The sequence below is a fragment of the Falco punctatus genome (assembly GCF_963210335.1).
Source record: "Falco punctatus genome assembly, chromosome: 6".
Classification (NCBI taxonomy): domain Eukaryota; kingdom Metazoa; phylum Chordata; class Aves; order Falconiformes; family Falconidae; genus Falco; species Falco punctatus.
In genome coordinates this window covers 8,797,952-8,818,359 of record NC_137585.1, presented here as the reverse complement: position 1 = coordinate 8,818,359, position 20,408 = coordinate 8,797,952, and the positions used below count along the sequence as shown (strand labels likewise).

The following is a 20,408-nucleotide window of genomic DNA, read 5'->3' as shown; positions in this document are numbered from 1 at the left end:
TTTATTTTACACATGCTTGTCTTTGGGGTTTTGAGTTTTCATCTGCAAGAATCCTTGTGGATCCTTGTGTCTTCCCATCAAATCACTGGAGCTTTCTGCACTGGCTCCCATGGGGTCAAATGTTCAGAGGGTTGTGTCTTCCCTGGGAGCACAATGACAGCATGGATGTTCTCGTGTACCATATAGGACATGTGAGTTCTCCCAGTTGCAGGACGAGCTTCACCGGTATGCTTGCTCCTCCACAAGCTGTTGCAGCCAGTCAAGTTTGACAGTCACCTTGATTTGGCAAAGATGGGCAACAGCTGTTTTTTCTCATCTTCTAGACACAGTAGAGATGTGCACAGAGGTGAGCCAGGTTCTTCTGTTCTTAAACCATACTTTAGGAAAGTCCATTGGAATGAGGAGACACTCAGAGCAACCAGTGATAACCAAGGTACTGACTGTGTACTGTCAGTAGCTCCTCATCAGATTTATCACGACATCCCAGATAGGGAGATGAGGCTACTTGTCCAGGGCTACTGTTAAATATCCCATCCTGTAAGGCTTCCTCTCTTACAGAATTTTACAAACCCTTCCTTACAAGAAAAAGGTTTGCAGCCCTTTGCTGAAAGCAGTGACACACATTCACTTAGTAAAAAACGGCAGTGATTTCAGATGGGCGCATGACAAGACAGCAGACTGCAAACTAATGTGGTGAAGGCAAGGAAGAATGTTGCCTTCTAGTGACTCTGCTGTGAGAATGACAGGAGAATGGAAGTGGACAATTATGAGTAGGACTATCTTAAAGTCAGAAAGAGCATTTGATAACTGTCAGAGACCTCCTGGTAGACTGCTGTCATTCTAGCAGGTCAGAATGTAGGAAGCACTATTGCCATGTGTGTGTTGTGTTAAACGACTCCTGAAATTACATGGAGAACCTGCAATCCCCTATGAATGACAGTCAATGGACTATCGATGAGTTGATGGACCTCAGTGCAGCCAATCTTGCCGCCTTTGCTCAGATGCACGATACTCACCTACGTGCACCTCCTGTCTTTCCTAGGGGTGGAGTTCAACACCACTGAAAACTGCAAGGTCACTTTTGATATCACAACTCTCCAGTTCTGGGGGACAAGCTACTACTATCAGCAAGGAGCTCCCTACTATGGCAATGTAAGTAAACAGGGCAGAAACATGGAAAGCCCAGCAGCTGGGCCTAAGGGAATGGTGGGCACAGAAGTACTGAGGGGTCCCCTTGCTATGAGCTGCCCAAGGCTGCTAGCACAGTCCTCTGTCCCAGTCTCTCCTTTGACATCTTTACCAAGAGGTAATCCAAAAGTGTGACCATAGGTTAGGCACATGGCTTTGCCAGATGAGATGGCTGCTGCATCAGTTGGGGGTGGGGTGGGGTTGGAGGAGTTAGAGTTTACGCTGAGAGTCCCTTTGCAGGAAGGGGAGGTGGGATTCCTACCAGAAGGTAGATTTTCGATCCTGAGGCCTCTAATTCTCTGACTGTTCTCTGCACCATTACAGCTGGAACTCAAAAGTGCCAATGGGACACACCTGAAGAACAAGGAGGTGATTCTTACAGTGTCCTATGGCAGCAGGAAGCAGACCAAGAGCTACTTCACGGATGATGCTGGGATGGCCTCTTTCACTTTAGAGACATCAGCATGGGACAACAGCAGCAAAGTTCTACTACAGGTTAAGCCAAATAATGACATTGGATTTGGCTAGAGCCAAGCAATGCATCCCTTAGACCTATAGTTTATGTCATTGTCTCAGTATAGCCAGGGAGATGGAGGCACGGACCAGTGAAATGACAGATTTGGGCAAAAGGAACAACCTATAGCACAGTCAGCATTCTGGCCGCTAGTACCATGCAGAGTCCCTGAGCAGTCAGGAGACATGGTGAGAGCTGGGGCAACGGACAGAGGCCCCATGAGCTTGTGAATGAGGTCTACCTACATAGCACCTCTGTCTGAGGTGGAAATGGCTTTGTGGGGCTGGAGAGGGACAGAGAGTGAAGGAAGAACTCCCACATGGTATGGAACAGGAAGATAGGAAAGAAGCTAGGGAAGAAGCATCTGAAAATACATGTGGAGAAGAAAACAACAGTGACAAAACAAAAGTGACCAGTTTGCATTATGTTTCCTCATAGCATAAGAGTTAGGAGAAACCTGTGATCGAAGAGGCAGAAAACTTAGGATAGAAAGAAGGAAGGCTAGTAAGGAAGCAGTTGCTGCAAGGCAGTCTGGAGCAGAGAAGGTAACCAGGATGTAAGAAGCTAAATAAGGACACCACCAACAGCGAATTGACAGAGAAAAGTTTGTATTGCTTTCCCATGAGGCTCTCTTTTCTGGTTGTAGTGGTAAGTTCTAATACATGTCCTATCTAAATTTCAAAGTCAAGGCACTTTGAGGCAAACCCTGTCTCTTTGTCAGAGTGCATAGAGTATCTTAGATGATGGACCTTGCTGGAAGTCCACAAGAGGGTAATATCATAGTCTGCGTGCAGATAGGTCACAGGTCAAAGATGAGCAAGGCCATTGTGATCTTCAGTTGTCCCCTGCCACCTCTATCCTATGAATGAGGGAAAGTGCTAAAAGAAATACAGTGTGCAGGTAGAACAACACTGCACAGTGAAATACATTGTCGGGGCAGATCCACACTGATACTTTCCCCCATGTACCAGACAGAATCAAAGCGTTCAGTACGGTGATCCAGCGACTAATAAGCCACTGTACACAGTCTAACAGTCCGGCTTGCTTGCAGGGTAGCAGCAGCATTGCAGAAGTTCGGGCTCCAGCCCAAGCCCTAGTACTATACAGCTTCCTGCCTCCTGTTTAGGTGCTAGTTATCCCAGAGTGCTGGAGTGGGCAATGCCAGGCTCCACAGAAAGGTGCTGGCTGAGCTTGGCTTAAGTGGAAATAGACACCTTACCCTGGGAGAGTTCAGAGCCCACTGTCCGGTTGAGTCTTGGTTTTGGTGTGGGGAGAGCTGTAAGAAATCTTCAGACACTGAGCCACCTTTTCTGTGCCACAGGCAAAGACCCAGCCGGAGGACTTAAGAGGTCAAAATGTGAGGGTGTCTTACGGCACTGCATCCCTCGTACTGAGGGCCTTCTACTCTTCCAGCCACAGCTCTGTGAGGATCCAGCCAGGCCAGGCAACACTGCCCTGTGGGGACATGCAGCAGGTCACTGTGCACTATCACATCCTAGCCACCGAGCTGGGGGATGGGGCTGCCAGAGCAGACTTCTACCACCTGGTGAGTGCAGGGCAGCGCAGGCAACAAGGTCAGCTTTGCCACGGGTCTGTGTCAGCACAGGGCTCTTTGCTGGCCCAGAGACATGGAGCAGAGACACTATCAACCCTTTGCTCTGTTCACTACCCTTTAGGTTTTGGCCAGAGGATCCCTTGTGCATCATGGCCAGACAACAGTACTTCTTGACCCACCATTAGGTAAGAGCATCTAAATACCAGGAACAGATTAAGGACCCAACAGGAAAGCCCTTCCAGCCTAAATGGGGAAGGAGAAAAAAAGAGATCTGAGACCAAGAGGAAACAACAGAGCTGGCACCAAAAAACAGGAAATGGCACATACGCTCCCTCTCTTCTGTCTTTTAATTTCCCTAATTTATTTTTTTTTCTGGTCAAATTATGAAATTGTCAGACTTTATCTGCCAAGCAGGAATTACCAGAGACATCCAAGAAAACTCACAGAATCCTTTTGCTGGACTCAGGTGGAAAGTAATTTCTCTTCCAATTGCTCACTGTTGCCAGGATCACTCATGATGTAAGGTCATCGCTACAAAACGGCACTAACCTACATCCTGGTCTAGCTGTGGCCTCCCCAGAAGCAAGATAGAGTAATTTTTATCCAAGTAACTGTACAGAAGTATTATAGAGGATGAACGTGTTGTTGCTGTAAACCTTGGAGACAGACATCCTTGCCTCTTCCTACACCTTTTCTATTTGTCCTTCTTCCTTCAGGTCAATATCGTGGGACTTTCAATGTCGCTCTGCCCGTTGACCTCATTTCACCCATGGCTACCCTCTTTGTTTACACTGCCTTCCCTGAGGGACAAGTGGCAGCTGACACCTTCAGTCTCAAAATCTCCAAGTGCTTCAGGAACCATGTAAGTAGTGCACAAAATGTAAGGGGACAGGTAGGCTGGAGGGTAGCTAATTAACTGCAGATTGGCAATAGATATCCAGCAGAATCCAAAAGCCACAGTCTCCCCTTTCCTTCCTCTGTCAATGTCTTCAGTCCCTTTTTCTTCTGTTGTTTCAGGTGAAGCTTGGCTTCTCAGACACAGTGGCTCTCCCAGGATCAGCTGTCCGACTCCACCTGCAAGCTGCACCAGGTTCTCTATGTAGCGTCCGTGCTGTAGACCAGAGCATCCTTCTCCTGAGGCCAGAGGCTGAGCTATCCAGGGACAGTGTGAGTCACTTTAGTGCTGAGCCTTGCTAATATTGGAGCGATGCCTTTTGAGTATCGGGTTGCAGTCACCAATTAATAAGGCACAGCAGGTATACGAGCAAGTACTTGAATGGGGACAGGATATGGCTTACAAGAAAAAAAATGAAGGCTGACATCAAACACCTGCCAAATTATCCAGTCTCTATGGAGGAATCTAATAGAATAACCCACTGGCATCCCTGAGTATACTCCCAAAGTCACATCTTTGCTAAACTTAGAGTGCTTTGCCACAGTGGCAACCAGATGGCAAGAGAATTCCATCTCCCGAACCAATTAATGACAATACACTGAGAAAAAGAATTATGTTAAAAAAAAAAAAAAAAGAGACCCAATGTGTGATAGGCTCCATGTCTTTGTTCCAGCTCACATTAACCAGACAGTCCTTCCATTCACAGACTGGACTGTAAGTGGTGCCTTGGCAGTGGAAGGGTCCCATTTCTCCTCTAGACCTGAGATGCATTGTGTCTAAGGACCCTTGAATTGCCTCTTAGCATTGTCTTGGTGGATCCAGGATGTGCCTTCAGTCAGACAAGAAGCTATCTAATGACTTACTGGGAAGGTGTTCCCACTGTATGCATTGAGCTCACAGGTACAATCTATGAGCTAGAAGTGGCCACAGCTATGCAGCCATACCCCGGAGGGATTCATGTTCCTCTGTGGTGCTGTGCATGTAAAATTTGTGGACGCTTTCCATGTAGCTCAAGAAGCTTTGGGGCTGGGCTTTCGTGGCAGGCAGGATCTGAGCTCTGCGTCTGCAGTCACAGAAAATCTCTGGATAGAAATGAAGAACTTTCTGCCTCTCACACTGACCTGTGCTGGTGTTGTTCTCTGTCTACAGGTGCACAACATGTTCAGCTATTCTCAGGAGCACCCCAGCACCCTCACAGACCCTTACAGTGACTACTGTACTACCTACCAGAGCCCGGGAGTCACCAGTTCCCCTCAGACCACCCTTCCACCAGGAACAATGTCACCACTTACGTACAACAGATACTCTTATGCGGTGTCCCAACCAGATATTTATGAACTTCTGAAGGTAAATCTAATTTCCAGAAAACCTGAAATGTCAGAGGTGGGCCCTTTTGTACCCCAGGTCCACACTGGGTAGCTTCACAGATTGTCTTTCCTGTAAACACTGGCAACTTCAGGTTCTGGATCCATCAGGCTTCTGAACTAAGAGGTCTCTGGCCCTCCATGCTCCCAGCTTGGTAAATTCCCATTGATTGGGCAGATCCCTAGAAGTCAGCTCCCCATTTATGCCAAGCTTGAGACCCTCAGACTTTCTATGGGTTGGAAGGAAAGGGGAGCATCAACCTGAGTCACAGAAAGTTGGAGGTTGAAAAAGAAAAGCACTTGAGAGAGAAGGGGGACTAGGGAAAGGAGGGAAAGAATAGTAGAAAGAAATAGCAGGTGAAAGAGGAGAACAAGTCTTTTAGGGTGGGCAGCAAACTGTGATGTCAAAATGATGACTTTGTGGGCATGCACATGTGAGTGGTCACCCCCGCAATGCTGCCTGGAGAGAGCTTTCTTTGGTGTGAGGATCCATTAGCAGGATTTGGGAGCAGGGCAGATCTGCATTCTCTCCCTGTATAAATTTGCAGGTCAGGCTGTGGTGCAACAGAACAGGGTGGCTGATATGCTGGGAGGCAAGGGCAGAGACAGACCCTCAGACACACCACCGCCTCCACTGAAATGTACCTTCTTTTCTTCCCCTTCTTTCCTCCAGAATTCAGGTCTAACATTTTTAACCAACCTTCAAATCAAGTCCCCAGTTGAGTGCCGCACCCAGACCACTTTCTACTACGACTACATGTGTACATCTCGATTTATCCTGTTTCTTTGGAAATTACGGGTAACATACAGGTTGCACAAGGGCAGCTGAACGTGCAGTGTGCTGAGGAACTGCGGATGGCTTCCACAGATGAGTGGGAGGTTGCACAGGAGATGTACACCACAGGAAAAGGGGAAGGGTCCAGAAATACATGTGTGTCTAGTACACTGGAGGGGCAGAGGGGTGGCTGCATAGGAAGAACCTGCTTGGAAGCTTCTGCTGGCAGGCAGGAAGATAACATGGTCAAGGGGGGGAAAGAAGCAGCTGTCCCAGGAGGGAACATCTGTTTGTAAGACTAGGAAAGGTCTTGCTGGAAACCAGAGAACGAGGCAAGATTGGCACTGGGCAGAATCTAGGTCCTTCTTCAGGGGCTGAGGGCAAAAGTGTGAGCAGGTAGAGCTCCTCAAGGGGGAGCACACATAATGAAATCCAGATGGTCTCCTGGGCTGTCTTATGGAAGACAAGTAGGTTGAGAGCATCTTGGAGAGGACAAGGAGGATTGGTGTGGAAGTGGGAGGGATGGAGAGCTGAACTTTTCCTAGCTAAACTCTACCCCGATTTCACAGTTGCTCTGCTTTTGAACGAATGTTTGTATTCCTAGTAGCTTACAGCGAGCTGGCAGACTTGGATAACTTGGACAACTTAGACCCAGAACCAGATGGTGCTGTTGTGCATGCTGAGTCAGAGCACGTTGAGTTGGGTAGCGAGGCACGGGCAGCCCGTACCTGGTTTCCAGAGACATTCATCTGGACTCTGGTTCCCATCAAGTGAGTAATTATGGGCTGTGGCCCCATATGGACCCAGACCTCCTACGCAGAGAGGGAATAGGCAGGTACAGAGCCAGGGCATTAATGGCTTCTGTGCCAACAAAGAAAAGAGAGGTGTGAAGAAGTGTATAAGGACAACAGAGGTTTGGTTCAGTTCCTGGCTCTGCTTGAGATTTTCCAAATGATCCTGGGGAACATAAAATCACAGACTCTATAGGATGGAGAAGACCTCCAAAGATCTGTAGCTCAACATCCTGCACAAGTCAGGTCCAGTTAGATCAGGTTGTAGTCAAGTTCTCTGTACCTCCAAGGATGGAAATTCCACAGATTATCTGGGCACCTGTTCCAGTGTTTGACCATCTTCATGGTATTTTTTTTTATCCCAAGTCAGAATTTCTCATGCTCCAACTTGCATCTGTTACCTTTCATCCTATCAATATGCACCTCAGAACAGACTGGTTTCATTGTCTCTACACCCTCCCAATAGTTAGTTTTAGAAAGCTGAAAGATCTCTCCCTATCTTTTCCCTCTCGTGTGAGAATCCCAGTTCTTTCAGCCATCCTTTGTATATCAAATGCCCCAGCCCTCTGACCATCTTGGTAGCCCTCCAATGGATGCATTCAAGTATGTCAGTGTCTTTCTTATACTGAAAAGCAAAAATGGGACACAGTACTCCAGATGTGGTCCCAAATTCAGGGGGAAAAAAAACTTTTCTCAACCCAGTGACTGCAGTTGCCTTAATACAGTCCAGAAGTCGATGGCCTTCATTGCTGTAAGGGCACATAAGATGTCTCATGCTCATTTTTTTATCTACTAGGAACCCCACCTCTTTTTCTGCCAAAGTTGCTTACTAGCCAGTCGCTGCCTAGCCTGTACTGTTGCATGGTATTATTCCATCCCAGATACAGAATTCACCCATGTCAAGCCCATTTTTTCAGCTTGTCATGGTTCCTCTCAATAGCAGCCTTTCCCTCCAGCATATCAGGAACCCCTCCCCAGTAGGATATAGTCTGCTAATACATGGCAAGATTCATCTGCTAATCTTGCTGAAGATGTCCCCTCTCTTATTATCCAGGTTGTTAATAAAGCCATTAAGCAGAATTAATATCATTAAGTATCAGTGGCTGAGGGATGCCACAGGTAAACAGACACCAGTTGGACCTTGTGTCACCAACAATCAATCATCCTTTGCCCGCAATGGTCCAGCAAATTTTCTGTTCACCTTATCATCTATTTGTCCAGTCCACACTAACGTGGCTACAAGGATACTATGGAAGACTGTGTCAAAGGCCTCGCTAAAGTCAGGTTATGCAGTATCTACTGTTCTCCCCTTATTCATACATCTCAGCTTTCTTAATTCTCCCATGTGTCAATGTTCTTAATCCGTAAAATAGGATCTCTGCCTCGCCATCTCATATGGCTGGATTAGGCCCATTTCAGGGCAGGTACCATATTCCATTTTGTGTATGCAGATCTGTAAGTGACACTTTTAACGATGACTGCCAAGCTGTGGTTGGGATTTGGGGTGATAGTGTGGTGAAGTGTCACGTGGTACTCCCTGGCACAGGCTGGGTGTATAATATGGACCTCTGGGAGCCCTGTGTACCCACACAAAACAAGAATTTGAGGTGGAACACTGTCTAGAAGCAAATTTTTGTTTGTATTTGCCTTTCTGTCCTTCCTTGCCTACCTATTTGCTATCTTTCCCATACCTCTGTGTTACTTCCTTGAAATACTCACACCTTCACATGCACTTCCAGTTCATAGTACTTCTCCATTTGTCTTCCCAAGAGAAATCTTTACAGGGATAGGGGCAACCCCTTCCACCCTGTTTTCTCCTCAGTGATTCAGGGGCTGCTGAGCTAGCTGTCACAGTACCCGACAGTATCACAGACTGGAGAGCCATGACCTTCTGCACTTCAGAGAGCCATGGGTTGGGAATCTCAGACACCACGAGCCTGCAGAGCTTCAAGCCCTTCTTTGTGGAGCCTACCTTGCCCTACTCTGTCTTCAGGGGAGAGTCATTTCCCCTGAAAGTCAAAGTCTTCAGCTACCTGAAGCAGTGCATGGTGGTGAGTGGCTCCCTCCAGGATGGTTTTTGGGCAAGGGGATGTGTGGAAACGGTACTTCACTGATAGAGACCCAGACAAGGGGTTGCCTCCTCAGGCACTGGGCAAAAGACATCAGGAAGCTCCTCACAAACTCCATGCAGAGCCATCTCTGTCAAGCTTAACCCCCACCCCCTGATAAGTTCAACCCTGCAGGACTGCAATGTCCACGGGCTGTTGGTGTCCCATAGATATTGCAACAGGGCTATCACCATACTCATCCTGGGCTTGACTGATATTTGGAGCAAGGAGCTAAAAGGGAAAACACAGCAGCAACTCTGTAACCCAAACTCTCTTTTGTTTCACCTCTAGCTCCAGCTTAGCCTAATGGACTCCAGGGATTATGAATTTGTGCACGCAAATGTCAGGTTCACTACGTGTCTGTGTCCCGATTCAGCAAAAACATTTTTCTGGGATGTGAAGGCTACAAAATTAGGTAAGAGGACGAGGGAGGGGCAGGAGCGGGAGGCACTGGCAGAGCTGCTTGAGGAAACCAGTGTTGGACTGGAAGGGAGAGTGGCCTACTATGTGAAGCATGAGTGAGCAGCCTTAGGCTGAGCAAATTAAAACATAGGTATGGATGTGCCGAACAGCCTCTCGATGTTTTGTTCTTTAGGGAAGGTGAATTTCACTGTCACTGCTGAGGCGATGGATCAGGAAGATGTTTGCACTGAGAGTACAGCTGTTGTGCCAGAGTCTGGAGGGAAGGACACAGTGGTTAAACACCTGCTGGTGAAGGTCAGAGTATGCTTCAGGGTCCTGGGAAGGCTGGAAACAGCTCAGGGTCGAAACAGCCCAGCGGGTGTCTCTGGCAAGGGAGAACCAGCAGGGCAGACAGGCGTGTTTCCCAGGGAGGTTGGTCAAGGAGTGATTCCAAGAGTAGGCTGCACTGGGGGCATGTAGTAGCTCAGAAACCTGCTTCCCAGTGAAAATTCTCTGTCAGCACACATATCCCCGCTCTCTCTGTGAGGTGCTTTGCATGGCCCATGAGGATGCAAAAGGTGGTTGCAGGAAGGTGGGGTGCTGCACAACTGCTGTCTCGTTTTACTGCTCTACCTTCTGAGCTGACCAGCCTTTTCCCCACCAGGCAGAGGGGCTGCTGGAGGAAAAGACACACACTTCAGTCCTGTGCCCTAAAGGTAGGTGCAGGTACCCCAGAGACAGGGACTGTCTTACCACTGGGACTGTACATGCACACAGGGCAAGGAGACCAAGCAGAAGCAGTGTGGTGTGTGAACAACTCTAGGACTATCTGGAGGTGAGGGGCACGTCAGGGATTTTGGAGCTTTTATGGGAAGGCAAAGCCATTCAGCTCTACCCAGTACTACCAGTTCCTGGCAGCACCAAACCACTGCCTCACTCATCAGTGAGTGGCCTGATCTGCGGGTCAGGCTCTCTTTTGAATGCTGGTTTCACCAACTGATGAGGTGATCCCAGCCTGATTTACACCATCTCCTGGGAATGCCTGTGGCTCTGCCATCTCCCTCCTGCCTGTTGTTGTTCTGATGCTTCTGCCATTTGCAGGAACTTCCACTTCAGAGACAATCACTTTCGCTATGCCAGAGAATGTGGTCCTTGGGTCGGAGAGAGCCCACATCTCTTTCTTAGGTGAGATTTAAGGGGCTCTTGGAAAGTAAGATTTTTTTCCCTGCAGGAGTCTTTCCTTCTGATGCCACCATGTCTGCTTTAGCAAACGGAGTAACAAAAGGGAATGTGTACAGGGAAGTGTGCTACTGGGCCTTTACATCTTCCAGAGAAACATCCCATCTCTCTTACACAAGTGACACTGGGCCAGGTGGATGTATAATTTCACCCAACCAGGGGAAAGATGGGCAAGTACCATATCACTGTTCCTACAGGGCTCTATAGATATTAGTCACCCTAGTGTGAGCAGAGGTGAACTGAGACCAGTCTTAGCAGGTTATCTGGAGAATCAGTGAGACCAGAAATTTTTTGCATGCAAGAATATGTAAAGCTTCCAAAGCTGTTGTTCTGTACTACAGGTGACATTCTGGGGACAGCACTGGACAATATAGATGAGCTCCTCCAGATGTCCAGTGGCTGTGGTGAGCAGAACATGGTTCATTTTGCCCCCAATGTCTTTATCACACGATACCTTGAAGAAACAGGACAACTGACTCCAGAAATCAAACAGAAGGCAATTGGTTATCTGGAAAGCGGTGAGTGGATTTCTGCTCATGTTAGATTTTCAAGCTGGTGATGTCCACTACAGTAGTTGTACAGTGGTGACCTCATCAGAGGCTTGGTGCTGAACAGGATTTGTGCAGCATCACTTGCCTGACACCATGGGAATTACAGCAGTGTACATCAGGCTGCTGTGTCTCAGCTGAACAAGAAGTACACAGCACCCCTCTGAAAGCCCTTTGCTAAACTCCTTAGAGGCAATGTTCTCTGTAATGACCAGCAGGAGTGGCAGGGCAGGTTGACACCTTGAGAACAGGACAGACACAGAGCATTTTCACTACCCCCAGCCTCTTCCCACAGGATATCAGCGTCAGCTCCTGTACAAGCACGCAGATGGCTCATACAGTGCCTTTGGGGAAGGAAGTGAGCCAGGGAACACATGGTAAGCAGCAATGTCCAGACACAGTTGAGGAACAACAGCTTGACCTGGTCAGGCACAAGCTGGCTTGGATTTTGGTCTGGGGAAACTGAGGGAGGCTGGAGGTGTGGTGTTTTGAACAGAAACTGCTCCTGAGACTTTCTGGAAGAGAACCATGCCAATAAGCTGACTTGAGGTACCCCTGTTTGATTGTTTGTGCTTGGGAACCCCAAGTGAGACTGACTCTGAAAACTTAGCTGCAAAGACACCTTCTTCCCAGGTTTTCCAGAGTGCTTTGTGCCCAAACAGGATTGGGAAAGGGGCTGAGTGAGCTCACTAAATATCAGCCCTCTTGGCTTTAAATTGCTCAGGTGCACTGCGTTGGAATTGACAGAGATCTGGGGGAAGCAAAGAACCGTCAGTGAATTTTTTCTCTCTTGATGCAAATAGATCTGAGCTTGAGCTTCAAGACCATCCTCACGTGCATGGCTTCCAATTCTCCATGTATACCAAGGCTCTGGCCTACTGGTATTTCCCCAGGGATGACATAATGGAAGACACAGAGATTTCTGTGCCCTACTGGAGATGGGCATCTGTGACTGGTTCAATTAAATTTTCTTCTCCCTTCCTTGGCTCTAGGCTTACTGCCTTTGTCCTCAAGACCTTCAGCCAAGCCCAGGACTTCATCCACATAGACGAGCAGAATTTAAAGGATGCTGCCAGTGCTCTGATTAACAGTCAGACTCCATCTGGCTGCTTCAAGAGTGTGGGGAAGCTCTTCAACAATGGGCTGATGGTATGACATGTGCTGGCTGTTCATTAGGTACCTCATTTACCCCACTACATAATGCTCCTTCATATTCTGGGTGCCAAGAACAAATCCTGCTGCAGGAGGAAGGCTCTGATGTGCTCAGGGTCACCCTTGGGTGGCACTCAGGTTTGTGCTTAGTCATGGTGGCACTTTTTCAAGTTATGAATGACGGAGGTTTGCATTTGATTAGTAAGCTCATGGGAACTGTGCCCTGCCCTAGCACCCTCTCAAAAGCTAACACATGCTTAAAAAAAAAAAAAAAAAAAGTTTTCAAGCTCTGTGCTATTCTCTTGATAAATTGAGCTGCCGCTTCTTCCTTCAGTCTGGGTTTCCCCCTGTACAGAGAAAGTCAGAAATGGAGTGAATGGAGATTGATGGCAGCCACTCATGGGAGATTCACCTTGCCAGGGATGTGCCCTGTACACTCAGAAGCACAGCACCTGTGCATGTATGGACACGCAGAGAATACTAGCAAAGTGGAGCCAGCAGCAGTTTGGTAGACAGGACAGATAATCCTCTAAGAGAATGGTACCTTTCACTTCCCCTTGCAAAAGATACCTTTTCTTTTGCTCCTCCACACCCTTGCCACTGTCCTGGCTCTCCACTGAGGTGCCAGCTTGCAGAGGGGTTGTGGGAACAGCACTTTCCCCTGGCACTGAAATCTGCCACTGAAAATCTTTTGCAGGGTAGGGGAAAGGGGGATGTGTTCAGCAGAGGGAGGGAATCAGCTGCCCAGAGGGGTTTGGGGCACCATGGCTGAGAAGTGCTCTGGTAAGCAGGATCTGCAAGAGTAGATACCAGTCCTGGCGCTTCCTTAGCAGAAGGAATAGGACCAGCAGTTTTGCCTGCGCTGGCTTCTGCTCAGGGAGCAGAAGGCACTGGAAAACTTCTCCCTGTCCCTTCTCACAGCAGCCCTCCTCTTCTCTGTTTTGTGGTGGCTACAGGGTGCAGTGGAGGAAGGACTGGGGCTGAGCTCTGCAATCATCACAGCTCTCATACACTCCGGGATGCCACGCTCCGTGAGTATCGGCAGCAGGGATGGGCTGGGTGCGCAGCCCCTCAGCAGGCAGTGCACTGGTGCTCTGCCTTTCTCCATACGTTACCACTTTGCTCCCATGTATCCTGTCCCTGTTTCCACCCCACTCTGCACACACCAAGGCTGCATTCCCCACCCTATCCACCCTGCCAGCAACCGATGTGCTTTTAATTGTATCCTAGGACCCAGTTGTGTGGAAAGCTCTGAAATGTATAAAGGACCTGGTCAATGCTGATACTGACAGTTCCAACCTCTATGGTCTGGCACTAGCTGCAAACGCCTTTGCAGTAGCAGGTGACAAGGCCCTCGTGCAGAAAATCCTCAAAAGATTGGATAAGGCAGCCACAGTATCAGGTACCAAAGACTGTGGGGCAGAATTGTGTGGACAACTCAGGGCTGCACGACCAAAGGAATGCAGGGAGGGAGAGGGGGGCACTGGCAGCGCTCTGTGGGGACCCCAAGGCTTGGATAGCCTCTGCTCGCCGAGCTGTCATGGGCTATATCTATACTGTGAGACCGACATTCTCTGTGGATGATCTCATAGTCCTGGCTCACCCAGTCATCCAAACCAGGGCAGCTTCATGGATATCGTAGAGCTCCTTCCCAACTTGCAAGGCTAGGCTTTTACTGGGAATAGCAAGGTGTGGGGGGCAAATAGGGAGATATGCACCTATATCTTGACCCAATGTACATGTTCACTCAGTATCTAGGCGCAGGGGCTGAGTGGGGCTCCAAGGTCATTAGTTACAGCTACACGCTCCAGAAGTGTTCCCACTCCATCTCTAGATGACCAAATATTCTGGAGTCAACGGTCTAAACAGGAAGAAGACTCCCTGTACTGGTATCGAGCTCCATCTGTTGATGTGGAATTGACATCTAGTATCCTCATGGCTCACCTTTCAAAATCAAGTTTGTCTTCAGATGACATCAGAAAGGCATCCCAGATTGTGTCTTGGCTCATCAAGCAGCAAAACCCTTACGGAGGCTTTGCTTCGACCCAGGTAATCCCCTTGAGCCATCATCAGCAAAGAACCTGCCATCAGCTATCATTTGTGAAAGTAATGGGCTCTAACACAGCCCATAGTTTTTTTAAAAAAGAAAAAAAAAAAAAAAGAAAAAAGAAAGAAAAAAAGATGTAGGGATTTACAGCTCCTGGAAGTTGGGATCAGGTGAATATTTGTATTCCTCTGAGCTAACCCCATGCCGAAAGCTCAGCCCTTATTGAGCTGTAGCTGCAGTATGAGGGAGGCTAAGGACTGGCATGCACAGGACACAGGCATCCTGTTTTGCCCAATGTGTGTCTCTTCCCTCAGGACACAGTGGTTGCTCTGGAAGCCCTAGCCCTCTATGCAACCAAGACCTTCAGCAAGGATGGCCCTGATCTTCAGGCTTCTCTCTCCTCTGAGGATTTCAACCAAAACATCCGAGTAGACAACACCAATCGCCTCCTGCTGCAAACAGTGCAGCTGCCAGCCATTCCCCGAGATTATACCGTGCGTGTGCAGGGCCATGGGTGCCTCTTCCTGCAGGTAAGGGCGGGAGGAGGGAGGAAAGGTCTGTCTGGGGAAAAGCCCTGAAAGCCAGGGGAACCTCTCACCTTGCTATTAAGCTAACACTGAAAACAGACTGCTGCAGTGACTTGGTAGGAGTAGCTGGGATCCACAGGAAGGGAATAGCAATTCCCCAAATTAAATCTGGATTATCTCCATCCCGTCAGAGCTGCATCTCTGCTCCAAGAAGTCCAGTGAACACCACCAGGAACAGTGCACCAGCAGAACCTCCACTTCTGCCACATAGTTTTCTCTTATACCAAACAGCAGCCAACACTAGACAAGAAAACTCTCCAGAAAAAAAAAATAACAATAATGACATTCTCTGTCAACTGTTTCTTTCTGTTCTGGCAGGCCGTTCTGCGGTACAACCTCCCTCCCCCAAGAAGTGATGTCGCCTTTGCTGTATCTGTGCAGACAGAGTGCACCGCACCCAGCACCACCCAGTTCCCTGTCACCATTCATGCTCGGTAGGAGACACTCAGTTGCCCCTTGCCTCCCCTCTGCTCAGAGGCTTCTGGCACCACACAAGTCTCTTGATGGCCAGGATTCCCCTTCACTGATGGGGTCCAAAGTGCTAAGATGTCCCCATTCATTTAACTGTGCTCTCCTCAGCTGGGTGAAATGTACAATACCCCAAAGAGATGGCTCAGGCTCTAGTCCTATCTTGTTATCATGCCAGTCACCCAAACTTCTCCCAAGGTCTGTGGGTCTCACCCCCTTCTAGGATTAGGCCTCAAAACACTAGTGATGTGAAGGTTCTGTGGGACTGACTGCTGACACTTCCTAAGTCTTCCCTCCTCTGCTCCTGGTTGACTGTCACACCAGCCTCCTCTGCTATACCCCTACCTGACTTGGGACAGAACTGCCAAGAGAGCAGACGGAGGATGTGATATTCCTTGCCATGCCTAGAGAAGGTAACTCCAGAAGCCTTCCAAGGAATTTATTCTCCCTGGCTCATCACAATTAAAAGAGAGATCAGGGGAAGCACAAAGATTTATTACAGTACAGGAACAGGTGTGCTTACAGGGAAAACAGTGGAAGGAAAGGCAGATTCCTCCACCTGAGTACCAAAGCTGGGCTGAAGTATCTGCAAATCATGGCTCAGAAAGTAACATTAGTGCTGTCCCCTGGGTTCCTGCTGCAGCTACACAGGGAACCGTGTGTCCACCAACATGGTCCTGATCCAAGTGGAGCTGCTGTCTGGATACAGCCCCGTGGCAGGTTCACTGGAAGAGGTGAGACCATGAGTTTGTGTCCAGCTGGGATGGGAATAGTGATGGATGTCCACCATGCAGGGCTGTATGCAGAACTGTGATCATTCCTGTGGGCAGAGAAACACAGTTCTTTTCTGGCTGAGAAATCTTTATACCCAAAGTCTCTTCTAGACCGCACCTTGCCTTCCCCTACCCCAAGGGCTTTTGGCTATGCAAACATTTTGCCCATGCTCTCACAAGGACAAATATCCCTGAATGTTTCTGCTTTCTGTTAGAGTCTTCCTGACATTTTTTCGCCCTATTTTCAGCTAAAGAAAATGCCTTTAGTGAAGAAAGTTGAAAGTGAAGCTGACCGAGTCATTCTCTACCTGGAGGAAGTGAGTACAATTTAGGCTATTTAGTCATTAAAAGGACTACGGACTGGCAGATAGCTTTTAGCTTACTCTGGCATCTTGGTTCCATTAGTATTTTCAGTATCCAGAGCTGCTGTTCCTGCATACCAGCCACATTTGCTGACCTGGAGAAATGTTGTGTCAGCCTGCAGTAGTTCAGCTGTAGAGCCTGTATACAGGGCCCCTTAATGTGAGTAAAATGAGGCCGACTGATGTTAAGCCTACAGCTGTTGGCACTGCTCAGAGAGTGTTGAAAGTCCATGTACAGTGTCTGATCAGGACTGGGGAGTAGTAGTAGGATCCATCTAGTAAATTCAAGCAAGCCTGAATTCTTAGAAAGTCCTTAAGCAGCCTGAATGTAGTAGGGAGCATCTAAGAGTTCTCATAGAGTTTGCCAAGATCACTCAAAATTAAACCAGGTGGTTGTGTGAGCATCAGTGCTCACTCCACAGCCTCATTAACCAACAGATTAACAACTACTCCAGCCTTTCGCTAGCTACATGTATACCTAAACAGCACCAGAAACAAGACCTGACATGAATATTAAAACTGCAGAATTTCCATGGAGCACTTTACACGTCTGTGATTCTTCAGCCCCAGTTGCCAATAAGCTGAGCTAAGCTTGCCTCACAGTAAGCAGGTTCATGTCATGTGGATGCATTAGACTTGCAGAGATGCTGCTTTCGTTACATCTACAGCACAGAGCAGAAAGGCAGCACAGAAAAAAATTTCAGCTCAGGCTGCCAGGTAGCACAAAGTGGAACTAAATCAACAGCAGGTCGTGCAACTGCTACCATTGAGCAGATGTTCATCCACACCTTGCATTTGTCTGCTTAATGATGAGGGTTGTATGAGCCTGGAGAATAAGAGCTGGCGTAATGGGACTGCGTATAAGAAAGCCACTGAGGCAAGATGCATGAAGGCACTCAGAGCAGAGCTAGACGGGAATGTGGGATCAGTTGGGAATACTAGTGCTACATTTAGATATCTGATGCACATTGACTCTATAGGTTTGATGTCTCTCATGAGCTGAGTAAAATTCAGTGACCAGAAATGGATGATGACCACCACAGAATGTGAATTAAAAGGTATTTCTGAGATGTACTGGAAAGCAGAACAGACCTGTTATGGTGATGAGGTCTCTACGGAGCCTGAGTGAGAGCAGGAGGAAGGGATTGTCTTACAGGACTTCAGTTCTGGCTTTAATCCTTGCATCTCTTGGTCTTAGCTGACTAGACAACCTCACACCTACACTTTGCTGGTGCAGCAGGACATGCAAGTGAAGGATCGTAAGCCAGCTAATATCAAGGTCTACGATTACTACATGCCAGGTGAGTTCAGATGCTGTACTGCAGAAACCACCCAAATGTACCACTGGAAATAAATTTTCTGAACTTGTCAAGTCTAAGACCACACCATCCCCGACATGTTTATCTAACTGTCCCTTAGAAGTTCTCTAGTGATAGACTTACCATCCTGGGTTTCAAAATGGTAGATCCTTCTTTCTCTGGTCCCAGAACTTGCAGGCTTGAAGTAGGCATGCAGATCCACTTAGGGTCTAACTCTCCCAGCCAAGAGGGGAGCAAGGAGCTCGGAGCTGTGCTTTTGTACACGCATTTTGTGGGAGGCAGAAAAGGCAGAGGGACCATAGTGAGGGAATGGCTTAGAAGAATGACACTAAAACCAGCTTGTCCTCTATTCTCTGGGGTCTCTAGTGGGAGGAAAAGCTAGAAAGGTGTCAGGGATTGCTATAGCTTTAGAAAGTGAGCGATCCATAATTGTAATGGAGCTGTTTGGGACTTACAGCTTCAAAAGATGGCAGGCCCCATGACTTGGGTGAATCTGGACTAGCTGCACACGGAGGCTTTGACGCAGAACAGTGATTTCGTGCGTCTTAGCAGAGGGGAGTCATGGCTTGTAAGCTGAGGGAATGCCTGTCCTAGAAACAGAGGCACAATGTTGGATTGCTTTAGTGAGTTTTTGGCAAGTGTATCTTACCAACACTTTTTTTCTTGTCTTCCAGAAGAAACTACCATGATGAGCTACAGTGCTCCATGCGAGTGAGGTGAGGGCCCAACACCTCTTTTGTCATCACAGGCATGGTCCTGAAGAATATGGAGAGGGTGGAAGATGCAGGCAAGGGCCCTTGGTCAAGAAACTTGCCAGACTGCAGGTTCAGGTTAGGAAGTAATTAGCAATGCTAAGTAACAGTGAGTTCTCATATCCCACTAGTTAAATTGAGGGAAAGGGAGAACTGAAGCGGAAAGTTTGAGGTGCCTAGCTCATGACGGTCAGAGGTATGTTACAGAAAATGAGGGCTGCCTGTCCTGAGTCCTACCACCAGTCCTGGCACTGCATCAAATACACTTTCCTCAAGTCAACTAGCACTTTCCCTGCAGTTCCACAGCCCTCCAGCCCGGTACACACAACATGCCACGTTCACCTTTACTGCAGGCCTGACTGCGTTTCAGTACCGAGCGCCATTCCCAGCCTCAGCCTGGCTTCTGATCCATACTAGGGAATGGGCACCTACCCGTCCTCTTCCCAGGCTGGGCAAAGGCAAATCTTGAGGCTGACCAGTGCCTGCTCCCGTTCCAAACTTTGCTTGCATCTGGATGCTTCCTTGCCCACAGCCACAAGATGAAGAAAACACCTGCTTCACAAAACACCTGTGGGAGGCACACAGCCCTGCCCTGGGATGCCTGCCACAAGCCCCACACTCTTAGTGGAGATTCTGCCATAGGCTTTGTATGGGTAGAGTCAGCGAGAGCCCCATCCTTGATGGCCTGGCAGTCCCAGAAGGTGCAAAATCCACCCTAATTCCCAGTGGTTAGTTTTAATACTTCAGGAACATGGGGATTTTTTTGTCCTTTGTTGTCTTCGCAGGAACAGGGACAGATCCATCTTCTGCAGTCTCTGTCCTTCAGTCCTTTGTCAACCCTGCCAACAGCCACGGGGAGATGAGAAGCAAAGAGAAAATACTTGAAATTCCCTGCTGAGCAGTTAGTTTCTGAAAGGCTCAGACTGTGCCTGGCATCTTATTAAAAGTCAGGAGACTAGAACTGTCTGATTGAGTAATTTTTCAGGTTTACTGTTTTTCTCCCAAACCAGGAAGTTTGCATTTGAGAGCACCTGGAAGAAATAACTTCTTCACCTCTGCTCTGTGTGTGTGTGTACATGTACATGTGCAAAATTCTGCCCCTCCAGTAGCAGGCTTGCACAGGAGGAGATAGAGCAAGCAGCAAGGTAGAGCTGGTACCTGTGGGAGGTGACCATCACACAAGCTGGAGCTGAAGGCAAGGGAGGGCTGGGATATGTTCAACAGTTCTTTCGGCCAACAGTTACATTTAGAGACCTTTATCAAGAGCAATTGTTAAGGCTGTACTGGTGAGGGGACGTGAGGGGCTAGAGTCTCAATGCACTGCGTTACTATCTGGAGATGGCTTCAAAGAAGAGCTGATGGCACAGGAGCTTGCAGGAAGGGCACAGGAGGTACAGCTGTCACAGCATGTCCAGTTGCATCTTGTCCTCCAAAGCTGCCTGAATCACACTGCAGGAAGTATTAGGAGAAATCATGGAAAGCATGAGGAGAGAGCAATAGAGGAGCTAGAATATACATTAGCAATGGCAGAAATGGTACCTTCATGGGCTAAGCCTATAGCTCAACAAC

At 48.2% G+C, this 20,408-nt stretch overlaps 1 protein-coding gene across 1 annotated transcript in view; it reads left to right on the top strand.

Moving 5' to 3' along the window:
• LOC308065702 (alpha-2-macroglobulin-like protein 1) overlaps positions 1 to 18,802 on the top strand; it is a gene marked incomplete at its 3' end in the record, with an annotated part of 28,709 nt that extends 9,907 nt beyond the window's left edge. The window contains exons 10-35 of the mRNA XM_080391902.1: positions 1,043 to 1,152; positions 1,513 to 1,683; positions 3,024 to 3,248; positions 3,379 to 3,442; positions 3,974 to 4,119; positions 4,275 to 4,424; positions 5,302 to 5,499; positions 6,190 to 6,277; positions 6,899 to 7,061; positions 8,905 to 9,133; positions 9,482 to 9,605; positions 9,786 to 9,907; positions 10,257 to 10,308; positions 10,694 to 10,777; positions 11,173 to 11,349; positions 11,675 to 11,756; positions 12,372 to 12,528; positions 13,488 to 13,562; positions 13,762 to 13,933; positions 14,366 to 14,580; positions 14,893 to 15,108; positions 15,484 to 15,599; positions 16,277 to 16,367; positions 16,655 to 16,723; positions 17,967 to 18,069; positions 18,762 to 18,802. Coding sequence (XP_080248028.1) covers positions 1,043 to 1,152; positions 1,513 to 1,683; positions 3,024 to 3,248; positions 3,379 to 3,442; positions 3,974 to 4,119; positions 4,275 to 4,424; positions 5,302 to 5,499; positions 6,190 to 6,277; positions 6,899 to 7,061; positions 8,905 to 9,133; positions 9,482 to 9,605; positions 9,786 to 9,907; positions 10,257 to 10,308; positions 10,694 to 10,777; positions 11,173 to 11,349; positions 11,675 to 11,756; positions 12,372 to 12,528; positions 13,488 to 13,562; positions 13,762 to 13,933; positions 14,366 to 14,580; positions 14,893 to 15,108; positions 15,484 to 15,599; positions 16,277 to 16,367; positions 16,655 to 16,723; positions 17,967 to 18,069; positions 18,762 to 18,802 — 3,440 coding nt within the window. The remainder of the gene's footprint in view (positions 1 to 1,042; positions 1,153 to 1,512; positions 1,684 to 3,023; positions 3,249 to 3,378; positions 3,443 to 3,973; positions 4,120 to 4,274; positions 4,425 to 5,301; positions 5,500 to 6,189; positions 6,278 to 6,898; positions 7,062 to 8,904; positions 9,134 to 9,481; positions 9,606 to 9,785; positions 9,908 to 10,256; positions 10,309 to 10,693; positions 10,778 to 11,172; positions 11,350 to 11,674; positions 11,757 to 12,371; positions 12,529 to 13,487; positions 13,563 to 13,761; positions 13,934 to 14,365; positions 14,581 to 14,892; positions 15,109 to 15,483; positions 15,600 to 16,276; positions 16,368 to 16,654; positions 16,724 to 17,966; positions 18,070 to 18,761) is intronic.
• Positions 18,803 to 20,408: the final 1,606 nt, after the last annotated feature.